This window comes from Oncorhynchus nerka, linkage group LG15, assembly GCF_034236695.1.
Source record: "Oncorhynchus nerka isolate Pitt River linkage group LG15, Oner_Uvic_2.0, whole genome shotgun sequence".
Classification (NCBI taxonomy): Eukaryota; Metazoa; Chordata; class Actinopteri; order Salmoniformes; family Salmonidae; genus Oncorhynchus; species Oncorhynchus nerka.
Genome location: NC_088410.1, coordinates 104,379,678 through 104,406,262, shown reverse-complemented (window position 1 = coordinate 104,406,262; position 26,585 = coordinate 104,379,678). Strand labels below are relative to the sequence as shown.

The 26,585-nt window shown below is 44.6% G+C and overlaps 1 protein-coding gene across 2 annotated transcripts; it reads left to right on the top strand.

Moving 5' to 3' along the window:
• Positions 1 to 8,967: 8,967 nt before the first annotated feature.
• On the top strand, positions 8,968 to 26,188 carry acot8 (acyl-CoA thioesterase 8). Of its 2 annotated transcripts, none has more exons than XM_065002118.1 (6): positions 8,968 to 9,168; positions 10,028 to 10,154; positions 17,830 to 17,906; positions 20,652 to 20,809; positions 24,352 to 24,543; positions 24,731 to 26,188. In XM_065002118.1, the coding sequence occupies exons 1-6, from the start codon at positions 9,038 to 9,040 to the stop codon at positions 24,862 to 24,864; spliced, it is 819 nt and encodes a 272-aa protein (XP_064858190.1). In that variant the 5' UTR covers positions 8,968 to 9,037; the 3' UTR covers positions 24,865 to 26,188. The 2 variants fall into 2 exon arrangements, with proteins under 2 accessions (XP_064858190.1, XP_064858189.1); XM_065002117.1 differs by having other exon boundaries at positions 8,976 to 9,168; positions 10,028 to 10,164; positions 17,681 to 17,906.
• The last annotated feature ends 397 nt before the right edge of the window (positions 26,189 to 26,585 follow it).

The following is a 26,585-nucleotide window of genomic DNA, read 5'->3' as shown; positions in this document are numbered from 1 at the left end:
TTGTCCTACTATAGTAGTTCACTAAACTACAGAGCATGTTGTCCTGCTATAGTAGTTCACTAAACTACAGAGCATGTTGTCCTGCTATAGTAGTTCACTAAACTACAGAGCATGTTGTCCTGCTATAGTAGTTCACTAAACTACAGAGCATGTTGTCCTGCTATAGTAGTTCACTAAACTACAGAGCATGTTGTCCTGCTATAGTAGTTCACTAAACTACAGAGCATGTTGTCCAGGCCCTCTATAGTAGTTCACTAAACTACAGAGCATGTTGTCCTGCTATAGTAGTTCACTAAACTACAGAGCATGTTGTCCTGCTATAGTAGTTCACTAAACTACAGAGCATGTTGTCCAGGCCCTCTATAGTAGTTCACTAAACTACAGAGCATGTTGTCCAGGACCTCTATAGTAGTTCACTAAACTACAGAGCATGTTGTCCAGGCCCTCTATAGTAGTTCACTAAACTACAGAGCATGTTGTCCTGCTATAGTAGTTCACTAAACTACAGAGGACGTTGTCCTGCTATATTAGTTCACTAAACTACAGAGGACGTTGTCCTGCTATAGTAGTTCACTAAACTACAGAGCATGTTGTCCTACTATAGTAGTTCACTAAACTACAGAGGACGTTGTCCTACTATAGTAGTTCACTAAACTACAGAGCATGTTGTCCTGCTATAGTAGTTCACTAAACTACAGAGCATGTTGTCCTGCTATAGTAGTTCACTAAACTACAGAGCATGTTGTCCTGCTATAGTAGTTCACTAAACTACATAGGATGTTGTCCTGCTATAGTAGTTCACTAAACTACAGAGCATGTTGTCCAGGCCCTCTATAGTAGTTCCCTAAACTACAGAGCATGTTGTCCAACCCTACTATAGTAGTTCACTAAACTACAGAGCATGTTGTCCAGGCCCTCTATAGTAGTTCACTAAACTACAGAGGATGTTGTCCTACTATAGTAGTTCACTAAAATACAGAGCATGTTGTCCAGGCACTCTATAGTAGTTCACTAAACTACAGAGCATGTTGTCCTACTATAGTAGTTCACTAAACTACAGAGCATGTTGTCCTGCTATAGTAGTTCACTAAACTACAGAGCATGTTGTCCTGCTATAGTAGTTCACTGAACTACAGAGCATGTTGTCCTGCTATAGTAGTTCACTAAACTACAGAGCATGTTGTCCTGATATAGTAGTTCACTAAACTACAGAGCATGTTGTCCAGGCCCTCTATAGTAGTTCACTAAACTACAGAGCATGTTGTCCTGCTATAGTAGTTCACTAAACTACAGAGCATGTTGTCCTGCTATAGTAGTTCACTAAACTACAGAGCATGTTGTCCAGGCCCTCTATAGTAGTTCACTAAACTACAGAGCATGTTGTCCAGGCCCTCTATAGTAGTTCACTAAACTACAGATCATGTTGTCCAGGCCCTCTATAGTAGTTCACTAAACTACAGAGCATGTTGTCCTGCTATAGTAGTTCACTAAACTACAGAGGACGTTGTCCTGCTATAGTAGTTCACTAAACTACAGAGGACGTTGTCCTGCTATAGTAGTTCACTAAACTACAGAGCATGTTGTCCTACTATAGTAGTTCACTAAACTACAGAGGACGTTGTCCTACTATAGTAGTTCACTAAACTACAGAGCATGTTGTCCTGCTATAGTAGTTCACTAAACTACAGAGCATGTTGTCCTGCTATAGTAGTTCACTAAACTACAGAGGACGTTGTCCTGCTATAGTAGTTCAATAAACTACAGAGCATGTTGTCCAGGCCCTCTATAGTAGTTCACTAAACTACAGAGGATGTTGTCCTACTATAGTAGTTCACTAAACTACAGAGCATGTTGTCCTGCTATAGTAGTTCACTAAACTACAGAGCATGTTGTCCTACTATAGTAGTTCACTAAACTACAGAGCATGTTGTCCTGCTATAGTAGTTCACTAAACTACAGAGGACGTTGTCCAGCCCTACTATAGTAGTTCACTAAACTACAGAGCATGTTGTCCAGCCCTACTATAGTAGTTCACTAAACTACAGAGGACGTTGTCCTGGCCCTCTATAGTAGTTCATTAAACTACAGAGCATGTTGTCCAGCCCTACTATAGCAGTTCACTAAACTACAGTGGACGTTGTCCTACTATAGTAGTTCACTAAACTACAGAGCATGTTGTCCTGCTATAGTAGTTCACTAAACTACAGAGCATGTTGTCCAGCCCTACTATAGTAGTTCACTAAACTACAGAGCATGTTGTCCTGCTATAGTAGTTCACTAAACTACAGAGCATGTTGTCCAGGCCCTCTATAGTAGTTCACTAAACTACAGAGCATGTTGTCCTGCTATAGTAGTTCACTAAACTACAGAGCATGTTGTCCTGCTATAGTAGTTCACTAAACTACATAGGATGTTGTCCTGCTATAGTAGTTCACTAAACTACAGAGCATGTTGTCCAGGCCCTACTATAGTAGTTCCCTAAACTACAGAGCATGTTGTCCAACCCTACTATAGTAGTTCACTAAACTACAGAGCATGTTGTCCAGGCCCTCTATAGTAGTTCACTAAACTACAGAGGATGTTGTCCTACTATAGTAGTTCACTAAACTACAGAGCATGTTGTCCTGCTATAGTAGTTCACTAAACTACACAGCATGTTGTCCTGCTATAGTAGTTCACTAAACTACAGAGCATGTTGTCCTGCTATAGTAGTTCACTAAACTACAGAGCATGTTGTCCTGCTATAGTAGTTCACTAAACTACAGAGCATGTTGTCCTGCTACAGTAGTTCACTAAACTACAGAGCATGTTGTCCTGCTATAGTAGTTCACTAAACTACAGAGCATGTTGTCCAGGCCCTCTATAGTAGTTCACTAAACTACAGAGCATGTTGTCCTGCTATAGTAGTTCACTAAACTACAGAGCATGTTGTCCTGCTATAGTAGTTCACTAAACTACAGAGCATGTTGTCCAGGCCCTCTATAGTAGTTCACTAAACTACAGAGCATGTTGTCCAGGCCCTCTATAGTAGTTCACTAAACTACAGAGCATGTTGTCCAGGCCCTCTATAGTAGTTCACTAAACTACAGAGCATGTTGTCCTGCTATAGTAGTTCACTAAACTACAGAGCATGTTGTCCTGCTATAGTAGTTCACTAAACTACAGAGGATGTTGTCCTACTATAGTAGTTCACTAAACTACAGAGCATGTTGTCCAGGCCCTCTATAGTAGTTCACTAAACTACAGAGGACGTTGTCCTACTATAGTAGTTCACTAAACTACAGAGGACGTTGTCCTGCTATAGTAGTTCACTAAACTACAGAGCATGTTGTCCTACTATAGTAGTTCACTAAACTACAGAGGACGTTGTCCTACTATAGTAGTTCACTAAACTACAGAGCATGTTGTCCTGCTATAGTAGTTCACTAAACTACAGAGCATGTTGTCCTGCTATAGTAGTTCACTAAACTACAGAGCATGTTGTCCAGGCCCTCTATAGTAGTTCCCTAAACTACAGAGCATGTTGTCCAACCCTACTATAGTAGTTCACTAAACTACAGAGCATGTTGTCCAGGCCCTCTATAGTAGTTCACTAAACTACAGAGGATGTTGTCCTACTATAGTAGTTCACTAAACTACAGAGCATGTTGTCCAGGCACTCTATAGTAGTGCACTAAACTACAGAGCATGTTGTCCTACTATAGTAGTTCACTAAACTACAGAGCATGTTGTCCTGCTATAGTAGTTCACTAAACTACAGAGCATGTTGTCCTGCTATAGTAGTTCACTAAACTACAGAGCATGTTGTCCTGCTATAGTAGTTCACTAAACTACAGAGCATGTTGTCCTGCTATAGTAGTTCACTAAACTACAGAGCATGTTGTCCAGGCCCTCTATAGTAGTTCACTAAACTACAGAGCATGTTGTCCTGCTATAGTAGTTCACTAAACTACAGAGCATGTTGTCCAGGCCCTCTATAGTAGTTCACTAAACTACAGAGCATGTTGTCCAGGCCCTCTATAGTAGTTCACTAAACTACAGAGCATGTTGTCCAGGCCCTCTATAGTAGTTCACTAAACTACAGAGCATGTTGTCCTGCTATAGTAGTTCACTAAACTACAGAGGACGTTGTCCTGCTATAGTAGTTCACTAAACTACAGAGGACGTTGTCCTGCTATAGTAGTTCACTAAACTACAGAGCATGTTGTCCTACTATAGTAGTTCACTAAACTACAGAGGACGTTGTCCTACTATAGTAGTTCACTAAACTACAGAGCATGTTGTCCTGCTATAGTAGTTCACTAAACTACAGAGCATGTTGTCCTGCTATAGTAGTTCACTAAACTACAGAGGACGTTGTCCTGCTATAGTAGTTCAATAAACTACAGAGCATGTTGTCCAGGCCCTCTATAGTAGTTCACTAAACTACAGAGGATGTTGTCCTACTATAGTAGTTCACTAAACTACAGAGCATGTTGTCCTGCTATAGTAGTTCACTAAACTACAGAGCATGTTGTCCTACTATAGTAGTTCACTAAACTACAGAGCATGTTGTCCTGCTATAGTAGTTCACTAAACTACAGAGGACGTTGTCCAGCCCTACTATAGTAGTTCACTAAACTACAGAGCATGTTGTCCAACCCTGCTACAGAGGTTCAGTAAACTACAGTAGTTCACTAAACTACAGAGCATGTTGTCCAGCCCTACTATAGTAGTTCACTAAACTACAGAGGACGTTGTCCTGGCCCTCTATAGTAGTTCATTAAACGACAGAGCATGTTGTCCAGCCCTACTATAGCAGTTCACTAAACTACAGTGGACGTTGTCCTACTATAGTAGTTCACTAAACTACAGAGCATGTTGTCCTGCTATAGTAGTTCACTAAACTACAGAGCATGTTGTCCAGCCCTACTATAGTAGTTCACTAAACTACAGAGCATGTTGTCCTGCTATAGTAGTTCACTAAACTACAGAGCATGTTGTCCTACTATAGTAGTTCACTAAACTACAGAGGACGTTGTCCTACTATAGTAGTTCACTAAACTACAGAGCATGTTGTCCTGCTATAGTACTTCACTAAACTACAGAGCATGTTGTCCTGCTATAGTAGTTCACTAAACTACAGAGCATGTTGTCCTGCTATAGTAGTTCACTAAACTACATAGGATGTTGTCCTGCTATAGTAGTTCACTAAACTACAGAGCATGTTGTCCAGGCCCTCTATAGTAGTTCCCTAAACTACAGAGCATGTTGTCCAACCCTACTATAGTAGTTCACTAAACTACAGAGCATGTTGTCCAGGCCCTCTATAGTAGTTCACTAAACTACAGAGGATGTTGTCCTACTATAGTAGTTCACTAAACTACAGAGCATGTTGTCCAGGCACTCTATAGTAGTTCACTAAACTACAGAGCATGTTGTCCTACTATAGTAGTTCACTAAACTACAGAGCATGTTGTCCTGCTATAGTAGTTCACTAAACTACAGAGCATGTTGTCCTGCTATAGTAGTTCACTAAACTACAGAGCATGTTGTCCTGCTATAGTAGTTCACTAAACTACAGAGCATGTTGTCCTGCTATAGTAGTTCACTAAACTACAGAGCATGTTGTCCAGGCCCTCTATAGTAGTTCACTAAACTACAGAGCATGTTGTCCTGCTATAGTAGTTCACTAAACTACAGAGCATGTTGTCCTGCTATAGTAGTTCACTAAACTACAGAGCATGTTGTCCAGGCCCTCTATAGTAGTTCACTAAACTACAGAGCATGTTGTCCAGGCCCTCTATAGTAGTTCACTAAACTACAGAGCATGTTGTCCAGGCCCTCTATAGTAGTTCACTAAACTACAGAGCATGTTGTCCTGCTATAGTAGTTCACTAAACTACAGAGGACGTTGTCCTGCTATAGTAGTTCACTAAACTACAGAGGACGTTGTCCTGCTATAGTAGTTCACTAAACTACAGAGCATGTTGTCCTACTATAGTAGTTCACTAAACTACAGAGGACGTTGTCCTACTATAGTAGTTCACTAAACTACAGAGCATGTTGTCCTGCTATAGTAGTTCACTAAACTACAGAGCATGTTGTCCTGCTATAGTAGTTCACTAAACTACAGAGGACGTTGTCCTGCTATAGTAGTTCAATAAACTACAGAGCATGTTGTCCAGGCCCTCTATAGTAGTTCACTAAACTACAGAGGATGTTGTCCTACTATAGTAGTTCACTAAACTACAGAGCATGTTGTCCTGCTATAGTAGTTCACTAAACTACAGAGCATGTTGTCCTACTATAGTAGTTCACTAAACTACAGAGCATGTTGTCCTGCTATAGTAGTTCACTAAACTACAGAGGACGTTGTCCAGCCCTACTATAGTAGTTCACTAAACTACAGAGCATGTTGTCCAACCCTGCTACAGAGGTTCAGTAAACTACAGTAGTTCACTAAACTACAGAGCATGTTGTCCAGCCCTACTATAGTAGTTCACTAAACTACAGAGGACGTTGTCCTGGCCCTCTATAGTAGTTCATTAAACGACAGAGCATGTTGTCCAGCCCTACTATAGCAGTTCACTAAACTACAGTGGACGTTGTCCTACTATAGTAGTTCACTAAACTACAGAGCATGTTGTCCTGCTATAGTAGTTCACTAAACTACAGAGCATGTTGTCCAGCCCTACTATAGTAGTTCACTAAACTACAGAGCATGTTGTCCTGCTATAGTAGTTCACTAAACTACAGAGCATGTTGTCCAGGCCCTCTATAGTAGTTCACTAAACTACAGAGCATGTTGTCCTGCTATAGTAGTTCACTAAACTACAGAGCATGTTGTCCTGCTATAGTAGTTCACTAAACTACATAGGATGTTGTCCTGCTATAGTAGTTCACTAAACTACAGAGCATGTTGTCCAGGCCTTACTATAGTAGTTCCCTAAACTACAGAGCATGTTGTCCAACCCTACTATAGTAGTTCACTAAACTACAGAGCATGTTGTCCAGGCCCTCTATAGTAGTTCACTAAACTACAGAGGATGTTGTCCTACTATAGTAGTTCACTAAACTACAGAGCATGTTGTCCAGGCACTCTATAGTAGTTCACTAAACTACAGAGCATGTTGTCCTACTATAGTAGTTCACTAAACTACAGAGCATGTTGTCCTGCTATAGTAGTTCACTAAACTACAGAGCATGTTGTCCTGCTATAGTAGTTCACTAAACTACAGAGCATGTTGTCCTGCTATAGTAGTTCACTAAACTACAGAGCATGTTGTCCTGCTATAGTAGTTCACTAAACTACAGAGCATGTTGTCCAGGCCCTCTATAGTAGTTCACTAAACTACAGAGCATGTTGTCCTGCTACAGTAGTTCACTAAACTACAGAGCATGTTGTCCTGCTATAGTAGTTCACTAAACTACAGAGCATGTTGTCCAGGCCCTCTATAGTAGTTCACTAAACTACAGAGCATGTTGTCCTGCTATAGTAGTTCACTAAACTACAGAGCATGTTGTCCTGCTATAGTAGTTCACTAAACTACAGAGCATGTTGTCCAGGCCCTCTATAGTAGTTCACTAAACTACAGAGCATGTTGTCCAGGCCCTCTATAGTAGTTCACTAAACTACAGAGCATGTTGTCCAGGCCCTCTATAGTAGTTCACTAAACTACAGAGCATGTTGTCCTGCTATAGTAGTTCACTAAACTACAGAGCATGTTGTCCTGCTATAGTAGTTCACTAAACTACAGAGGATGTTGTCCTACTATAGTAGTTCACTAAACTACAGAGCATGTTGTCCAGGCCCTCTATAGTAGTTCACTAAACTACAGAGGACGTTGTCCTACTATAGTAGTTCACTAAACTACAGAGCATGTTGTCCTGCTATAGTAGTTCACTAAACTACAGAGGACGTTGTCCTGCTATAGTAGTTCACTAAACTACAGAGGACGTTGTCCTGCTATAGTAGTTCACTAAACTACAGAGGACGTTGTCCTGCTATAGTAGTTCACTAAACTACAGAGCATGTTGTCCTGCTATAGTAGTTCACTAAACTACAGAGGACGTTGTCCTGCTATAGTAGTTCCCTAAACTACAGAGCATGTTGTCCAACCCTGCTACAGAGGTTCAGTAAACTACAGTAGTTCACTAAACTACACAGTATGTTGTCCATTGAAGTTGTTGTCTCTAGCTCTTTTGATATAGTATCAGATTAAAAATGAATAATAACAAGGTTTGTGGAAGTTTGAAAGGGTTTGATCCACTTTAGGACACACACACACACACACACACACACACACACACACACACACACACACACACACACACACAGTAACCTTGCAAGCACAGTGATTCCTGGGTGAGTACTGCCACCTTCCGGTGATTTGCAGGTAATGCAGGAGCAGGCAGACTGGTGGTGGAGATTGTGAGACGAAGGACACTGCTGACTTTCAAAACGAATACTCAAAATCTAAAACTGACCTTTAATCAAACCCTTAACTCTAACCCTAACCCTATACTTAACCAATTCTGGAATTATATATCGGTTTGCAGGTCAGGAGTGTCCGTATAGTGTTTCCCGTGGAGATTGAAATATATGAGCATCAGCAAAGAGGCGTTCCCTAATCTACATATGCAAATACATGCTAGAACGCGCCAATAGAATGCGGCTAGGTGGTGTTTGGCTCTGCTCACTATGATGAATTTGCATCCATTGGAAAACGACAGGCGGTGGTCTCTATCTTGGGTTAGTTATAGAAATATTTGAAAAGCACAGAAAGTGGCATTTAGTTTAAAAAAAAAATAAGTATAAAAAGGCTTAGGATATGAGCAATATTTACATCCATCCACACACCAACTGAAGCGTAACGTTAACACTCGGAAGGAGATTACAATCACATAGGATGGCTCCTCTTTAAAAACACGACGGCCCCACTCCATTACACACTTCACACCCAGTAGGTGGCGGTGACGCGCAGTTATTCTAGTTTGCCAGCTGCTTGGAGAGTAGAGTAAGAATTCAACAAGAAGTGGAAAACAGCAGAGAAACATGGCAGAGAAAGTGAGTGGTGAAATGTCGGAAGACAGTTCGGACTCCGCTGCTGCGGTGTCGCAAGACCTTCGGAGTGTTCTGGTCACCAGTGTTCTGAACCTAGAGAAGCTGGATAAAGATCTGTACAGGTAGCATACATTTAGCATACTGTTAGCTGGAGATAGATCTGTACAGGTAGCATACATTTAGCTGGAGATAGATCTGTACAGGTAGCATACATTTAGCATACTGTTAGCTGGAGATAGATCTGTACAGGTAGCATACATTTAGCATACTGTTAGGTGGAGATAGATCTGTACAGGTAGCATACATTTAGCATACTGTTAGCTGGAGATAGATCTGTACAGGTAGCATACATTTAGCATACTGTTAGCTGGAGATAGATCTGTACAGGTAGCATACATTTAGCATACTGTTAGCTGGAGATAGATCTGTACAGATCTAACAGTATAACTTTAGCACACTGTTAGCTGGAGATAGATCTGTACAGGTAGCATACTGTAAGCTGGAGATAGATCTGTACAGGTGTAACAGTATAACGTTAGCATACTGTTAGCTGGAGATAGATCTGTACAGGTAGCATACTGGTAGCATATTGGTAGCATACTGCCCAACACTCACCTTTGGCCTGCTATTTTTATTTATTTATTTTACCTTTATTTAACTAGGCAAGTCAGTTAAGAACAAATTCTTATTTTCAATGACTGCCTGAACTGCCTGTTCAGGGGCAGAACGACCTTGTCAGCTCAGGGATTTGAACTTGCAACCTTTCAGTTACTAGTCCAACACTCTAACCACGAGGCCACCCTGCCGCCCCCCTATTAACAGATCAGTACAGCTAGCTAACTACTGCTCGACATTCACCTCTTTTGTTGTTTAGTTGTACTATGGCAATGTCAAGTTTTAATTGTGATGCAATCATCTGGGAAATTATGGTTCTCTCTCTCTCTCTCTCTCTGCGTGCATGCGTGCGTGTGTGTGTTACAGAGGGACTCACCACTGGGTACCCCGTACCCGTCGTCTGTTTGGGGGTCAGATTATTGGCCAGGCCCTGGTGGCTGCAGCAGAGTCCGTTGGGGAAAACGTCTTGGCTCACTCTCTCCACTGCTACTTTGTACGGGCAGGTGAGAAGCTGACATTGTCAACATTAGCACAACACTACCATAATATTACAACAATACCACAACTCCACCATAGCATTACCATAATATTACAACACTATCACAGCATTACCATAATATTACAACACTACCATAGCATTACCATAATATTACAACACTACCACAACACTACCATAGCATTACCATAATATTACAACACTACCACAACACTACCATAGCATTACCATAATACCACAACACTACCACAACACTACCATAATATTACAACACTACCACAACACTACCATAGCATTACCATAATATTACAACACTACCACAACACTACCATAGCATTACCATAATACCACAACACTACCATAGCATTACCACAATATTACAACACTACCATAGCATTACCATAATATTACAACACTACCATAGCATTACCATAATACCACAACACTACCATAGCATTACCACAATATTACAACACTACCATAGCATTACCATAATATTACAACACTACCATAGCATTACCACAATATTACAACACTACCATAGCATTACCATAATATTACAACACTACCATAGCATTACCATAATACCACAACACTACCATAGCATTACCACAATATTACAACACTACCATAGCATTACCATAATATTACAACAATACCACAACACTACCATAGCATTACCATAATATTACAACACTACCACAACACTACCATAATATTACAACACTACCACAACACTACCATAGCATTACCATAATATTACAACAATACCACAACACTACCATAGCATTACCATAATATTACAACAATACCACAACACTACCATAATATTACAACACTACCACAACACTACCATAGCATTACCATAATATTACAACACTACCATAGCATTACCATAGCATTACCATAATATTACAACAATACCACAACACTACCATAATATTACAACACTACCATAGCATTACCATAATATTACAACAATACCACAACACTACCATAGCATTACCATAATATTACAACACTACCATAGCATTACCATAGCATTACCATAATATTACAACACTACCATAGCATTACCATAATATTACAACACTACCACAACACTACCATAATATTACAACACTACCATAACATTACCATAATACCATAATACCACAACACTACCATAGCATTACCATAATATTACAACACTACCATAATATTACAACAATACCACAACACTACCATAATATTACAACACTACCACAACACTACCATAGCATTACCATAATATTACAACACTACCACAACACTACCATAGCATTACCATAATATTACAACACTACCACAACACTACCATAGCATTACCATAATATTACAACAATACCACAACACTACCATAGCATTACCATAATATTACAACAATACCACAACACTACCATAGCATTACCATAATATTACAACAATACCACAACACTACCATAGCATTACCATAATATTACAACACTACCACAACACTACCATAGCATTACCATAATATTACAACACTACCATAGCATTACCATAATATTACAACAATACCACAACACTACCATAGCATTACCATAATATTACAACACTACCATAGCATTACCATAATATTACAACACTACCATAGCATTACCATAATATTACAACACTACCACAACACTACCATAGCATTACCATAATATTACAACAATACCACAACACTACCATAATATTACATCAATACCACAACACTACCATAATATTACAACACTACCACAACACTACCATAGCATTACCATAATACCACAACACTACCATAATATTACAACACTACCACAATATTACATCAATACCACAACACTACCATAATATTACAACACTACCATAGCATTACCATAATATTACAACAATACCACAACACTACCATAATATTACAACACTACCACAACACTACCATAGCATTACCATAATATTACAACACTACCATAGCATTACCATAATATTACAACACTACCACAACACTACCATAGCATTACCATAATATTACAACACTACCATAGCATTACCATAATATTACAACACTACCATAATATTACAACACTACCATAGCATTACAACACTACCATAGCATTACCATAATACCATAATACCACAACACTACCATAGCATTACCATAATACCACAACACTACCATAGCATTACCATAGCATTACCATAATATTACAACACTACCACAACACTACCATAATATTACAACACTACCACAACACTACCATAATATTACAACACTATCACAACACTACCATAGCATTACCATAATACCACAACACTACCATAGCATTACCATAATACCACAACACTACCATAATATTACAACAATACCACAACTCCACCATAGCATTACCATAATATTACAACACTACAATAGCATTACCATAATAGTACAACAATACCACAACACTACCATAGCATTACCATAATATTACAACAATACCACAGCACTACCATAGCATTACCATAATATTACAACACTACCATAGCATTACCATAATATTACAACAATACCACAACACTACCATAGCATTACCATAATATTACAACACTACCATAGCATTACCATAATATTACAACACTACCACAACACTACCATAGCATTACCATAATATTACAACACTAACATAGCATTACCATAATATTACAACAATACCACAACACTACCATAGCATTACCACAATATTACAACACTACCATAATATTACAACACTACCATAGCATTACCATAATATTACAACACTACCATAGCATTTCCATAATATTACAACACTACCACAACTCCACCATAGCATTACCACAATATTACAACACTACCACAACACTACCATAGCATTACCATAATATTACAACACTACCACAACACTACCATAATAACACTACCACAACACTACCATAATATTACAACACTACCATAGCATTACCATAATATTACAACACTACCATAGCATTACCATAATATTACAACACTACCATAGCATTACCATAGCATTACCATAATATTACAACACTACCATAGCATTACCATAATATTACAACACTACCATAGCATTACCATAGCATTACCATAATATTACATCAATACCATAGCATTACCATAATATTACAACAATACCACAACACTACCATAGCATTACCATAATATTACAACACTACCACAACACTACCATAGCATTGCCATAATATTACAACAATACCACAACACTACCATAGCATTACCATAATATTACAACACTACCACAACACTACCATAATATTACATCAATACCACAACACTACCATAGCATTACCATAATATTACAACACTACCATAGCATTACCATAATATTACAACACTACCACAACACTACCATAGCATTACCATAATATTACAACACTACCACAACTCCACCATAGCATTACCATAATATTACATCAATACCACAACACTACCATAGCATTACCATAATATTACAACACTACCATAGCATTACCACAACTCCACCATAGCATTACCATAATATTACATCAATACCACAACACTACCATAGCATTACCATAATATTACAACAATACCATAGCATTACCATAATATTACAACACTACCACAACACTACCATAGCATTACCATAATATTACAACACTACCACAACACTACCACAACACTACCATAGCATTACCATAATATTACAACACTACCATAATATTACAACACTACCATAGCATTACCATAATATTACAACAATACCATAGCATTACCATAATATTACATCAATACCATAGCATTACCATAATATTACATCAATACCATAGCATTACCATAATATTACAACAATACCACAACACTACCATAGCATTACCATAATATTACAACAATACCACAACACTACCATAGCATTACCATAATATTACAACACTACCATAGCATTACCATAATATTACAACAATACCACAACACTACCATAGCATTACCATAATATTACAACACTACCATAGCATTACCATAATATTACAACACTACCATAGCATTACCATAATATTACAACACTACCATAGCATTACCATAATACCACAACTCCACCATAGCATTACCACAACACCCCACAGGTTATACATATAACACATGCTTCTGCATTGCTTGCTGTTTGGGGTTTCAGACTGGGTTTCTGTGTAAGCACTTTGTGACATCTGCCGGTGTAAAAAGGCCATTATAAATGTAATCGATTGAACAGCAACTTTTTACGGGGCCAGTGAGGAACTGATCATCAATTAACATTACCACAACATGCCACAGATTATACAGTCAACATTACCACAACATGCCACAGATTATACACTCAACATCCCACAGATTATACAGTCAACATTACCACAACATCCCACAGATTATACACTCAACATTACCCCAACATGCCACAGATTATACACTCAACATTACCACAACATCCCACAGATTATACACTCAACATTACCACAGATTATACACTCAACATTACCACAACATGCCACAGATTATACAGTCAACATTACCACAACATCCCACAGATTATACAGTCAACATTACCACAACATGCCACAGATTATACAGTCAACTTTACCACAACATCCCACAGATTATACAGTCAACATTACCCCAACATGCCACAGATTATACACTCAACATTACCACAACATCCCACAGATTATACAGTCAACATTACCACAACATGCCACAGATTATACACTCAACATTACCACAACATGCCACAGATAATACAGTCAACATTACCACAACATCCCACAGATTATACAGTCAACATTACCCCAACATGCCACAGATTATACACTCAACATCCCACAGATTATACACTCAACATTACCACAACATGCCACAGATTATACAGTCAACATTACCACAACATCCCACAGATTATACAGTCAACATTACCACAACATGCCACAGATTATACACTCAACATTACCACAACATGCCACAGATTATACACTCAACATTACCACAACATGCCACAGATTATACAGTCAACATTACCACAACATGCCACAGATTATACACTCAACATTACCACAACATCCCACAGATTATACACTCAACATTACCTCAACATCCCACAGATTATACACTCAACATTACCACAACATCCCACAGATTATACAGTCAACATTACCACAACATCCCACAGATTATACACTCAACATTACCACAACATGCCACAGATTATACACTCAACATTACCACAACATCCCACAGATTATACAGTCAAGGTCCAGATTGAATTTGCCCTGCTCCAACTAACCTACCCTATACTGACTACTAACCCTTAATGACTCAATACCCCATAAAGACACAATACCCATAATGACACACTACCCCATAAATACACACTACCCCATAATGACATCACAATACCCCATAATGACAGCACAATACCCCATAATGACTCAATACCCCATAATGACTAAATACCCCATAATGACATCACAATACCCCATAATGACATCACAATACCCCATGATGACATCACAATACCATCACAATACCCCATAATGACATCACAATACCCTATAAAGACTTCACAATACCCCATAATGACACGATACCCCATAATGACCACACAATTTATTTTTTATTTTACCTTTATTTAACTAGGCAAGTCAGTTAAGAACAAATTCTTATTTTCAATGACGGCCTAGGAACAGTGGGTTAACTGCCTGTTCAGGGGCAGAACGACCGATTTGTACCTTGTCAGCTCGGGGGTTTGAACTTGCAACCTTCCGGTTACTAGTCCAACGCTCTAACCACTAGGCTACCCTGCCGCCCCAATACCCCATAATGACACCACACTACCCCATAATAACATCACACTACCCCATAATGACATCACAATACCCCATAATGACTCAATACCCCATAATGACCCAATACCCTATAATGACTTCACAATACCCTATAATGACTTCACAATACCCTATAATGACTTCACAATACCCTATAATGACTTCACAATACCCTATAATGACTTCACAATACCCCATAATGACTTCACAATACCCCATAATGACTTCACAATGCCCCATAATGACTTCACAATACCCTATAATGACCCATTACCCTATAATGACTTCACAATACCCTATAATGACTTCACAATACCCTATAATGACTTCACAATACCCCATAATGACTCAATACCCCATAATGACTCAATACCCCATAATGACTTCACAATACCCCATAATGACTCAATACCCCATAATGACACACAACCCCATAATGACCCAATACCCTATAATGACTTCACAATACCCTATAATGACTTCACAATACCCTATAATGACTTCACAATACCCTATAATGACTCAATACCCCATAATGACTCAATACCCCATAATGACACACTACCCCATAATGACCCAATACCCTATAATGACTTCACAATACCCTATAATGACTTCACAATACCCTATAATGACTTCACAATACCCTATAATGACTTCACAATACCCTATAATGACTCAATACCCCATAATGACTCAATACCCCATAATGACTTCACAATACCCCATAATGACTTCACAATACCCTATAATGACTTCACAATACCCTATAATGACTTCACAATACCCTATAATGACCCAATACCCTATAATGACTTCACAATACCCTATAATGACTTCACAATACCCCATAATGACTTCACAATACCCCATAATGACTTCACAATACCCCATAATGACACACTACCCCATAATGACCCAACACCCCATAATGGGGTTGTCACGGGAATTTCGTAATTCCTATATGTGTTAATTAACCAAATCAATTTGAAATCACTCGTCTTATTAAAATGAGATAATAGTATTTATTCTCGGAGAGCGCTGCCATAGAACCACGTACAACAGTTTATATACTGTATAAAATATGACGTCATTGGTTGTAGAATGAATCTCCTCCTCTCGACCAAGAAAAAGCAGGTTCAAAAGTTTATTCCAACCCTCTAGCGCACACACTATATCAAGATTAACTTCTGAAGTCTCACCATTATCCATCACTATCTAGAAGACAGTTCCAGATAACGGAAACCCTGGAGAGGCTCTCGCTGTCTTATCTAAACGCCCCAGAGTTATAGTTGAGTCGGTTCAACATAGGTTAATGATCCTTTTTGCTTACTTTACAACCCATTCCTCCCCAACCTAGTTGGAATGGTGATTATTATGTTTAATTACTCCTTGTTCAGGCTACATAATCTATTCCTTATGAACTAACTTTATTAATCAGATATAATAAAACAGGGTAGAGTTTAATTAGTTATAGTTCTATTTAAATGTAGATATTGTTTAGTCATTATTCATAAAATTCCTAACAGAGGTGTAAATACTTTGTGAATGCACTGTATCTAGTGCAAAGGTAATGGTTCTTCGGCTCGGCAGGCCTGGAGGAGGTGTGCAGCCTAACCTATAACCTCTGACCTAAACCTTCCTAACATATAGCCCTACCTCTGTGCCAGGAGACCCCAAGGTGCCAGTGCTGTACCAGGTGGAGAGGACCAGGGACGGTCGTAGTTTTAGCGTGCGGTCAGTGAAGGCCATCCAATACGGTCAGCCCATCCTCATCTGCCAGGCCTCCTTCCACAGTAACCAGCCCTCTCCTCTGCAGCACCAGTTCACCATGCCCTCGGTTCCCCCTCCTGAAGACCTGCTGACGGGGGAGGAACTCATACAGCTCTACCTCAGGTAACAACAGTGTTATGACCAGGGGGAGGAACTCCTACAGCTCTACCTCAGGTAACAACAGTGTTATAACCAGGGGGAGGAACTCCTACAGCTCTACCTCAGGTAACAACAGTGTTATAACCAGGGGGAGGAACTCCTACAGCTCTACCTCAGGTAACAACAGTGTTATAACCAGGGGGAGGAACTCATAGAGCTCTACCTCAGGTAACAACAGTGTTATAACCAGGGGGAGGAACTCCTACAGCTCTACCTCAGGTAACAACAGTGTTATAACCAGGGGGAGGAACTCATAGAGCTCTACCTCAGGTAACAACAGTGTTATAACCAGGGGGAGGAACTCATAGAGCTCTCCCTCAGGTAACAACAGTGTTATGACCAGGGGGAGGAACTCATAGAGCTCTACCTCAGGTAACAACAGTGTTATGACCAGGGGGAGGAACTCATAGAGCTCTACCTCAGGTAACAACAGTGTTATAACCAGGGGGAGGAACTCATAGAGCTCTACCTCAGGTAACAACAGTGTTATAACCAGGGGGAGGAACTCATACAGCTCTACCTCAGGTAACAACAGTGTTATGACCAGGGGGAGGAACTCCTACAGCTCTACCTCAGGTAACAACAGTGTTATGACCAGGGGGAGGAACTCCTACAGCTCTACCTCAGGTAACAACAGTGTTATAACCAGGGGGAGGAACTCATAGAGCTCTACCTCAGGTAACAACAGTGTTATAACCAGGGGGAGGAACTCCTACAGCTCTACCTCAGGTAACAACAGTGTTATAACCAGGGGGAGGAATTCATAGAGCTCTACCTCAGGTAACAACAGTGTTATAACCAGGGGGAGGAACTCATACAGCTCTACCTCAGGTAACAACAGTGTTATAACCAGGGGGAGGAACTCCTACAGCTCTACCTCAGGTAACAAGTGTTATAACCAGGGGGAGTAACTCATACAGCTCTACCTCAGGTAACAACAGTGTTATAACCAGGGGGAGGAACTCATAGAGCTCTACCTCAGGTAACAACAGTGTTATAACCAGGGGGAGGAACTCCTACAGCTCTACCTCAGGTAACAACAGTGTTATAACCAGGGGGAGGAACTCCTACAGCTCTACCTCAGGTAACAACAGTGTTATAACCAGGGGGAGGAACTCATACAGCTCTACCTCAGGTAACAACAGTGTTATAACCCATGGGGAGGAACTCATACAGCTCTACCTCAGGTAACAACAGTGTTATGACCAGGGGGAGGAACTCCTACAGCTCTACCTCAGGTAACAACAGTGTTATAACCAGGGGGAGGAACTCCACAGCTCTAACAACTCAGGTAACAACAGTGTTCATAACCAGTGGGGAGGAACTCATAGAGCTCTACCTCAGGTAACAACAGTGTTATAACCAGGGGGAGGAACTCATAGAGCTCTACCTCAGGTAACAACAGTGTTATAACCAGGGGGAGGAACTCATAGAGCTCTCCCTCAGGTAACAACAGTGTTATGACCAGGGGGAGGAACTCATAGAGCTCTACCTCAGGTAACAACAGTGTTATAACCAGGGGGAGGAACTCATAGAGCTCTACCTCAGGTAACAACAGTGTTATAACCAGGGGGAGGAACTCATACAGCTCTACCTCAGGTAACAACAGTGTTATGACCAGGGGGAGGAACTCCTACAGCTCTACCTCAGGTAACAACAGTGTTATGACCAGGGGGAGGAACTCCTACAGCTCTACCTCAGGTAACAACAGTGTTATAACCAGGGGGAGGAACTCATAGAGCTCTACCTCAGGTAACAACAGTGTTATAACCAGGGGGAGGAACTCCTACAGCTCTACCTCAGGTAACAACAGTGTTATAACCAGGGGGAGGAACTCATAGAGCTCTACCTCAGGTAACAACAGTGTTATAACCAGGGGGAGGAACTCATACAGCTCTACCTCAGGTAACAACAGTGTTATAACCAGGGGGAGGAACTCATAGAGCTCTACCTCAGGTAACAACAGTGTTATAACCAGGGGGAGGAACTCATACAGCTCTACCTCAGGTAACAACAGTGTTATAACCAGGGGGAGGAACTCCTACAGCTCTACCTCAGGTAACAAGTGTTATAACCAGGGGGAGTAACTCATACAGCTCTACCTCAGGTAACAACAGTGTTATAACCAGGGGGAGGAACTCATACAGCTCTACCTCAGGTAACAACAGTGTTATAACCAGGGGGAGGAACTCATAGAGCTCTACCTCAGGTAACAACAGTGTTATAACCAGGGGGAGGAACTCCTACAGCTCTACCTCAGGTAACAACAGTGTTATAACCAGGGGGAGGAACTCATACAGCTCTACCTCAGGTAACAACAGTGTTATAACCAGGGGGAGGAACTCATACAGCTCTACCTCAGGTAACAACAGTGTTATAACCAGGGGGAGGAACTCCTACAGCTCTACCTCAGGTAACAACAGTGTTATGACCAGGGGTTGGAAACAAAATTATTTTCCTTTCGTTCTGATCAGAACCACTATTCTTTTTATTTTCGTTCCACAGTTCCCGACCAGCAAAATAAAGTTCTGAACCGTTCAAACAATCAAAGTTGTTTTATATCGTTCCTTTATGTTCCTTTTTAAACCTCTGAAATATATATTTATAATGGTCCTGGTTCTGTGTAACTCAGTTGGTAGGACATGGCAATGCCAAGGGTTCACTCTGAACTGATCCTATCCACATTCTGTGTGTGTGTGTGTGTTCCAGTAAGCCAGACTTGGCTGAGAAAGCCAAACAGGGCCTGAACAAGCTGCTAGCTGACGAGGTTCCCATAGAGATTAAACCTGTCAATCCTCCAGACTTCTACCGCTGCGTTGCCATGGAACCCAAGAAGCTGTACTGGGTGCGCGCTAGAGGCCACATCGGTAAGATAAAGAGCCAGTGTATGACTCTAACCCAGGGCTGCCCTTCCCTCTTCCCGGAGATCTACAGTCCTGTGGTTTTCAGTCCAACCCTAACCTACCATACCTGGTTCAGGTATTGGTAAGCAGCTAATTAAGCAGCTAATTATTCACACCAAATTAGGGTTGGTGTGAATCTACAGAAGGGTAGCTCAGCAGGAAGAGAGTTGGGCAGTCCTGCTCTGACCCTCCCTGCTCTAACCAGCCCTGCTCTGACCCTCCCCGCTCTGACCCTCCCCGCTCTGACCCTCCCCGCTCTAACCCTCCCCGCTCAAACCCTCCCCGCTCAAACCCTCCCCGCTCAGACCCTCCCCGCTCAGACCCTCCCCGCTCTGACCCTCCCCGCTCTGACCCTCCCCGCTCTGACCCTCCCCGCTCAGACGCCTCCCGCTCTGACCCTCCCTGCTCTGACCTCCCTGCTCTAACCAGCCCCGCTCTGACCCTCCCCGCTCTGACCCCCTCCCTCTGACCCTCCCCGCTCTAACCTCCCCGCTCAAACCCTCCCCGCTCAAACCCTCCCCCGCTCAAACCTCCCCCGCTCAGACCCTCCCCCGCTCTGACCCTCCCCGCTCAGACGCCTCCCGCTCTCTGACCTCCCCCGCTCAGACCCTCCCCCGCCAGACCTCCCGCTCAGACCCTCCCCCGCCTGACCCTCCCCGCCTGACCCTCCTCTGACCCTCCCCGCTCAGACGCTCCCCGCTCAGACGCTCTCCCCGCTCAGACGCTCCCCCGCTCTGACCCTCCTGACCCTCCCCGCTCTGACCTCTCCGCTGACCCTCCCCGGTCAGACCCTCTCTGCTTCCTGACCTCCCGCTCTGACCCTCCCCCCCTTTCTGACCCCTCCCCGCTCAGACCCTCCCCGCTCAGACCCCTCCCCGCTCTGACCCTCCCCGCTCTGACCCTCCCCGCTCTGACCCTCCCCGCTCAGACCCTCCCGCGCTCAGACCCTCCCCGCTCAGACCCTCCCCCCGCTCAGACCCTCCCCGCTCTGACCCTCCCCGCTCTGACCTCCCGCCTCAGACGCTCCCGCTCTGACCCTCCCCGCTCTGACCCTCCCGCCTCTGACCCTCCCCGCTCAGACCCTCCCCCGCCAGACCCTCCCCGCTCAGACCCTCCCCGCCAGACCCTCCCCCCGCTCTGACCCTCCCCGCTCTGACCTCCCCGCGTCAGACGCTCCCCGCTCTGACCCTCCCCCCGCTCTGACCTCCCCGCTCAGACGCTCCCCGCCTGACCCTCTCCGGCTCTGACCCTTCTCCGCTCTGACCTCTCCGCTCTGACCTCTCCTCCGCTTCTGGACCTCCCCGCTTTCTGACCCTCCCCCGCTCTGACCCTCCCGCTCAGACGCTCCCCCGCTCTGACCCTCCCGCTCTGACCCTCCCCGCTCTGACCCTCTCCGCTCTGACCCTCTCCGCTCTGACCCTCCCCCGCTTCTGACCCTCCCGCTCTGACCCCCCCGCTCAGACGCTCCCCCGCTCTGACCCTCCCCGCTCTGACCCTCCCCCGCTCTGACCCCTCCCCCGCTCAGACGCTCCCCGCTCTGGACCTCCCCGCTCTGACCCTCCCCGTCTGACCCTCCCGCTCAGACCCTCCCCGCTCAGACCCTCCCCGCTCAGACCCTCCCCGCTCAGACCCCTCCCCGCTCTGACCCCTCCCCGCTCTGACCCTCCCCCGCTCAGACGCTCCCGCTTCTGACCCTCCCCGCTCTGACCCTCCCCGCTCTGACCCCTCCCCCGCTCAGACGCTCCCCGCTCTGACCCTCTCCGCTTTCTGACCCTTCTCCGCTCTGACCCTCTCCGCCTGACCCTCTCCGCTCTGACCCTCTCCGCTCTCTGACCTCCCCGCTCTGACCCTCCCCGCTCTGACCTCTCCCCGCTCAGACGCCCCCGCTCTGACCTCCCCGCTCTGACCCCTCCCCGCTCAGACCCTCCCCGCTCAGACCCTCCTCGCTCAGACCCTCTCCGCTCTGACCCTCTCCGCTCTGACCCTCCCCGCTCAGACCCTCCCCGCCAGACCCTCCCCGCTCTGACCCTCCCCCGCTCTGACCTCCCGCTCAGAACCTCCCCGCCAGACCCTCCCCGCTCTGACCCTCCCCGTCAGAACCTCCCCCGCCAGACCCTCCCCGCTCTGACCTCCCCCCGCTCTGACCCTCCCCGCCAGACGCTCCCCGCTCTGACCCTCCCCGCTTCTGACCCTCCCCGCTCTGACCCTCCCCGCTCAGACCCTCCCCGCCTCAGACCCTCCCCCGCTCTGACCCTCTCCGCTCTGACCCTCCCCGCTCAGACCTCCCCGCTCAGACCCTCCCGCTCAGACCCTCCCCGCTCTGACCCTCCCCGCTTCAGACGCCCCCCGCTCTGACCCTCCCCCGCTCTGACCCTCCCCGCTCAGACGCCCCCGCTCAGACGCCCCCGCTCTGACCTCCCCGCGCTCTGACCCTCCCCGCTCTGACCTCCCCGCCTGACCCTCCCTTTCTGACCCTCCCTGCTCTGACCTCCCTGCTCTGACCCTCCCTGCTCAGACCCTCCCTGCTCTGACCCTCCCTGCTCTGACCCTCCCTGCTCTGACCCTCCCTGCTCAGACCCTCCCTGCTCAGACCCTCCCTGCTCAGACCCTCCCTGCTCAGACCCTCTCTGCTCTGACCCTCTCTGCTCTGACCCTCCCTGCTCAGACCCTCCCTGCTCAAACCCTCCCTGCTCAGACCCTCCCTGCTCTGACCCTCTCTGCTCTGACCCTCTCTGCTCTGACCCTCTCTGCTCTGACCCTCTCTGCTCTGACCCTCTCTGCTCTGACCCTCTCTGCTCTGACCCTCCCTGCTCTGACCCTCCCTGCTCTGACCCTCCCTGCACTAACCCTCCCTGCACTAACCAGCCCTGCTCAGACCCTCCCTGCTCTGACCCTCCCTGCTCTAACTAGCCCTGCTCTGACCCTCCCTGCTCTGACCCTCCCTGCTCTGACCCTCCCTGCTCAAACCCTCCCCGCCAAACCCTCCCGCTCAGACCCTCCCTGCTCTGACCCTCCCTGCTCAAACCTCCCCGCTCAAACCCTCCCCCCGCTCAGACCCTCCCCGCCTGACCTCCCTCTCTGACCCTCCCTCTCTGACCCTCCCTCTCTGACCCTCCCCGCCAAACCCTCCCCCGCTCAAACCCTCCCCCCCCCGCTCAAACCTCCCCCGCTCTGACCCTCCCCGCTCTGACCCTCCCTGCTCTGGACCTCCCTGCTCAGACCCGACCTGCCGTAACCCGACCTGCTCTGACCCGACCTGCTCTGACCCGACCTTCTCTGACCCTCCCTGCTCTGACCCTCCCTGCTCTGACCCTCCCTGCTCTGACCCGACCTGCTCAAACTAGCCCTGCTTAGACCCTCCCTGCTCTGACCCTCCCTGCTCTGACCCTCCCTGCTCAAACTAGCCCTGCTTAGACCCTCCCTGCTCTGACCCTCCCTGCTCTGACCCTCCCTGCTCCAACCACTCTGCCAGAGGGAGATGCAGTAAGCTGTGTGTGTTGCCCCAGGTAAAGGTGATATGAAGCTCCACTGCTGTGTGGCAGCCTATGTGTCAGACTATTCGTTCCTGGACACTGCTCTCCTGCCCTACCCCGGGCAACGCGCCACTTTCTTAGCCTCTCTGGATCACGCCATGTGGTTCCACAACACCTTCAGGGCAGACGAATGGATGCTCTACGAGACTGAGAGCTCTTGGACTGGTATGGACACATATACACACACACTTCCCACCCACTCACACACACACACACAGAGAGACAGGTATGGACACACAGAGACACATATACTCACGCACGCGGACACCTAAAGTTACAGGCAGCAGCATTCCAACTGGTTCTCTGTGTTAGTCTTCCCACATGCTAACGTACGTGTGTGTGTGTCCACCAGGGGGCAGCAGAGGGCTGGTTCAGGGTCGTCTGTGGAGGAGAGACGGGGTGCTGGCTGCCAGCTGTGCCCAGGAGGGGGTACTCAGGGTCAAGGCCTTGACGACCAGCGCCGTGACGAACGAGAGCAAGCTATAACCATGACAACCTTTTAAATGGCTGATGAAGCCATGTAGAGTCAGGAGACTGGCTGCGTTTACACAGGCAGCCCAAATATGATCTCTTTTCCGCCAATTGGTTTTTTGACCAATCATATCAGATCTCTTCACATATATTTGTCAGAGCTAATATAATTGGTCAAAAGACCAATTACTGAAAAAAAGTCTAAATAGAGACACCCTGCTGACAAACGGCTGGTGGCCACGGTGTGTTAGTGATCACCTGCTGGGTGTTGATGAACGGCTGGTGGCCACGGTGTGTTAGTGATCACCTGCTGGGTGTTGATGAACGGCTGGTGGCCACGGTGTGTTAGTGATCACCTGCTGCGTGTTGATGAACGGTTCAACCTCATCCCCAGCCTTCAACTTCAGCCTACATCCCCAGCCTTCATCCCCTGCCTACATCTCTAGCCTCCATCCCCAGCCTCCATCCCCAGCCTTCAACTTCAGCCTACATCCCCAGCCTTCATCCCCAGCCTCCATCTTCAGCCTCCATCCCCAGCCTTCAACTTCAGCCTCCATCCCCAGCCTTCAACTTCAGCCTACATCCCCAGCCTTCAACTTCAGCCTACATCCCCAGCCTACATCCCCAGCCTCCATCTTCAGCCTCCATCCCCAGACTCCATCCCCAGCCTTCATCCCCAGCCTCCATCCCCAGCCTCCATCCCCAGCCTCCATCCCCAGCCTCCATCCCCAGCCTACATCCCCAGCCTACATCCCCAGCCTACATCCCCAGCCTACATCCCCAGACTCCATCTTCAGCCTACATCCCCAGCCTCCATCCCCAGCCTTCATCCCCAGCCTCCATCCCCAGCCTCCATCCCCAGCCTTCATCCCCAGCCTCCATCCCCAGCCTCCATCTTCAGCCTACATCCCCAGCCTTCATCCCCAGCCTCCATCCCCAGCCTCCATCCCCAGCCTACATCCCCATCCTTCAACTTCAGCCTACATCCCCAGCCTTCACCCCCTTCTGCATCTACAATCTACTGAACCATGTGGTGATGATTATAATGAGTTGATTCTGACTGAATAGATTTTCTGACCAATATAAAGATTTCCATATATATTAACTATTTTATATTTAATTATTTTACCTTTTTAAATTATTTGATAATTGTTGTTTCTATTTGTTGTGTCCATTGTGGTTCCATAAGCTTCCCTTATTAACTGTTCATATTTCAATAATGTCCATCTTTTCAGGAATGTACAGGAAATGTACAGTCAGGTCCAGTAATTATTGACATCCTTGATAAAGACGAGCAACAAAGACTGTATAAAATAAATCATTGAAATATTGAGCTATATTTTATGCAAAAAATGTAAATTGTTATTTTATCCTAGAGATTTTGTTTAACAAGTAATAAAAAAATGTAAAAAAGATAGGGGTTGAAATGATTGGCACCCTTGTTTTCAATACTCTAGCACCCTCCCCTTGTGAGGATAATGACACTGAGCTTTTCTCTAACATGTTTTATGAGACTGTAGAACACGTGTTCTCCAATCAGATTCTGTATGGCGGAATGGTCTAAGATCCCTCCCAACGTGTTCTCCAATCAGATTCTGTATGGCGGAATGGTCTAAGATCCCTCCCAACGTGTTCTCCAATCAGATTCTGTATGGCGGAATGGTCTAAGATCCCTCCCAACGTGTTCTCCAATCAGATTCTGTATGGCGGAATGGTCTAAGATCCCTCCCAATGTG

Coding starts and splice junctions, on each gene's coding strand:
- acot8 (XM_065002117.1), top strand. CDS start 9,038: ATGGCAGAGAAAGTGAGTGGTGAAATGTCGGAAGACAGTTCGGACTCC. Junction 10,165..17,680: donor CTGCTACTTTGTACGGGCAG/GTGAGAAGCTGA, acceptor CCTCTGTGCCAG/GAGACCCCAAGGTGCCAGTG. Junction 17,907..20,651: donor CTCATACAGCTCTACCTCAG/GTAACAACAGTG, acceptor TGTGTGTTCCAG/TAAGCCAGACTTGGCTGAGA.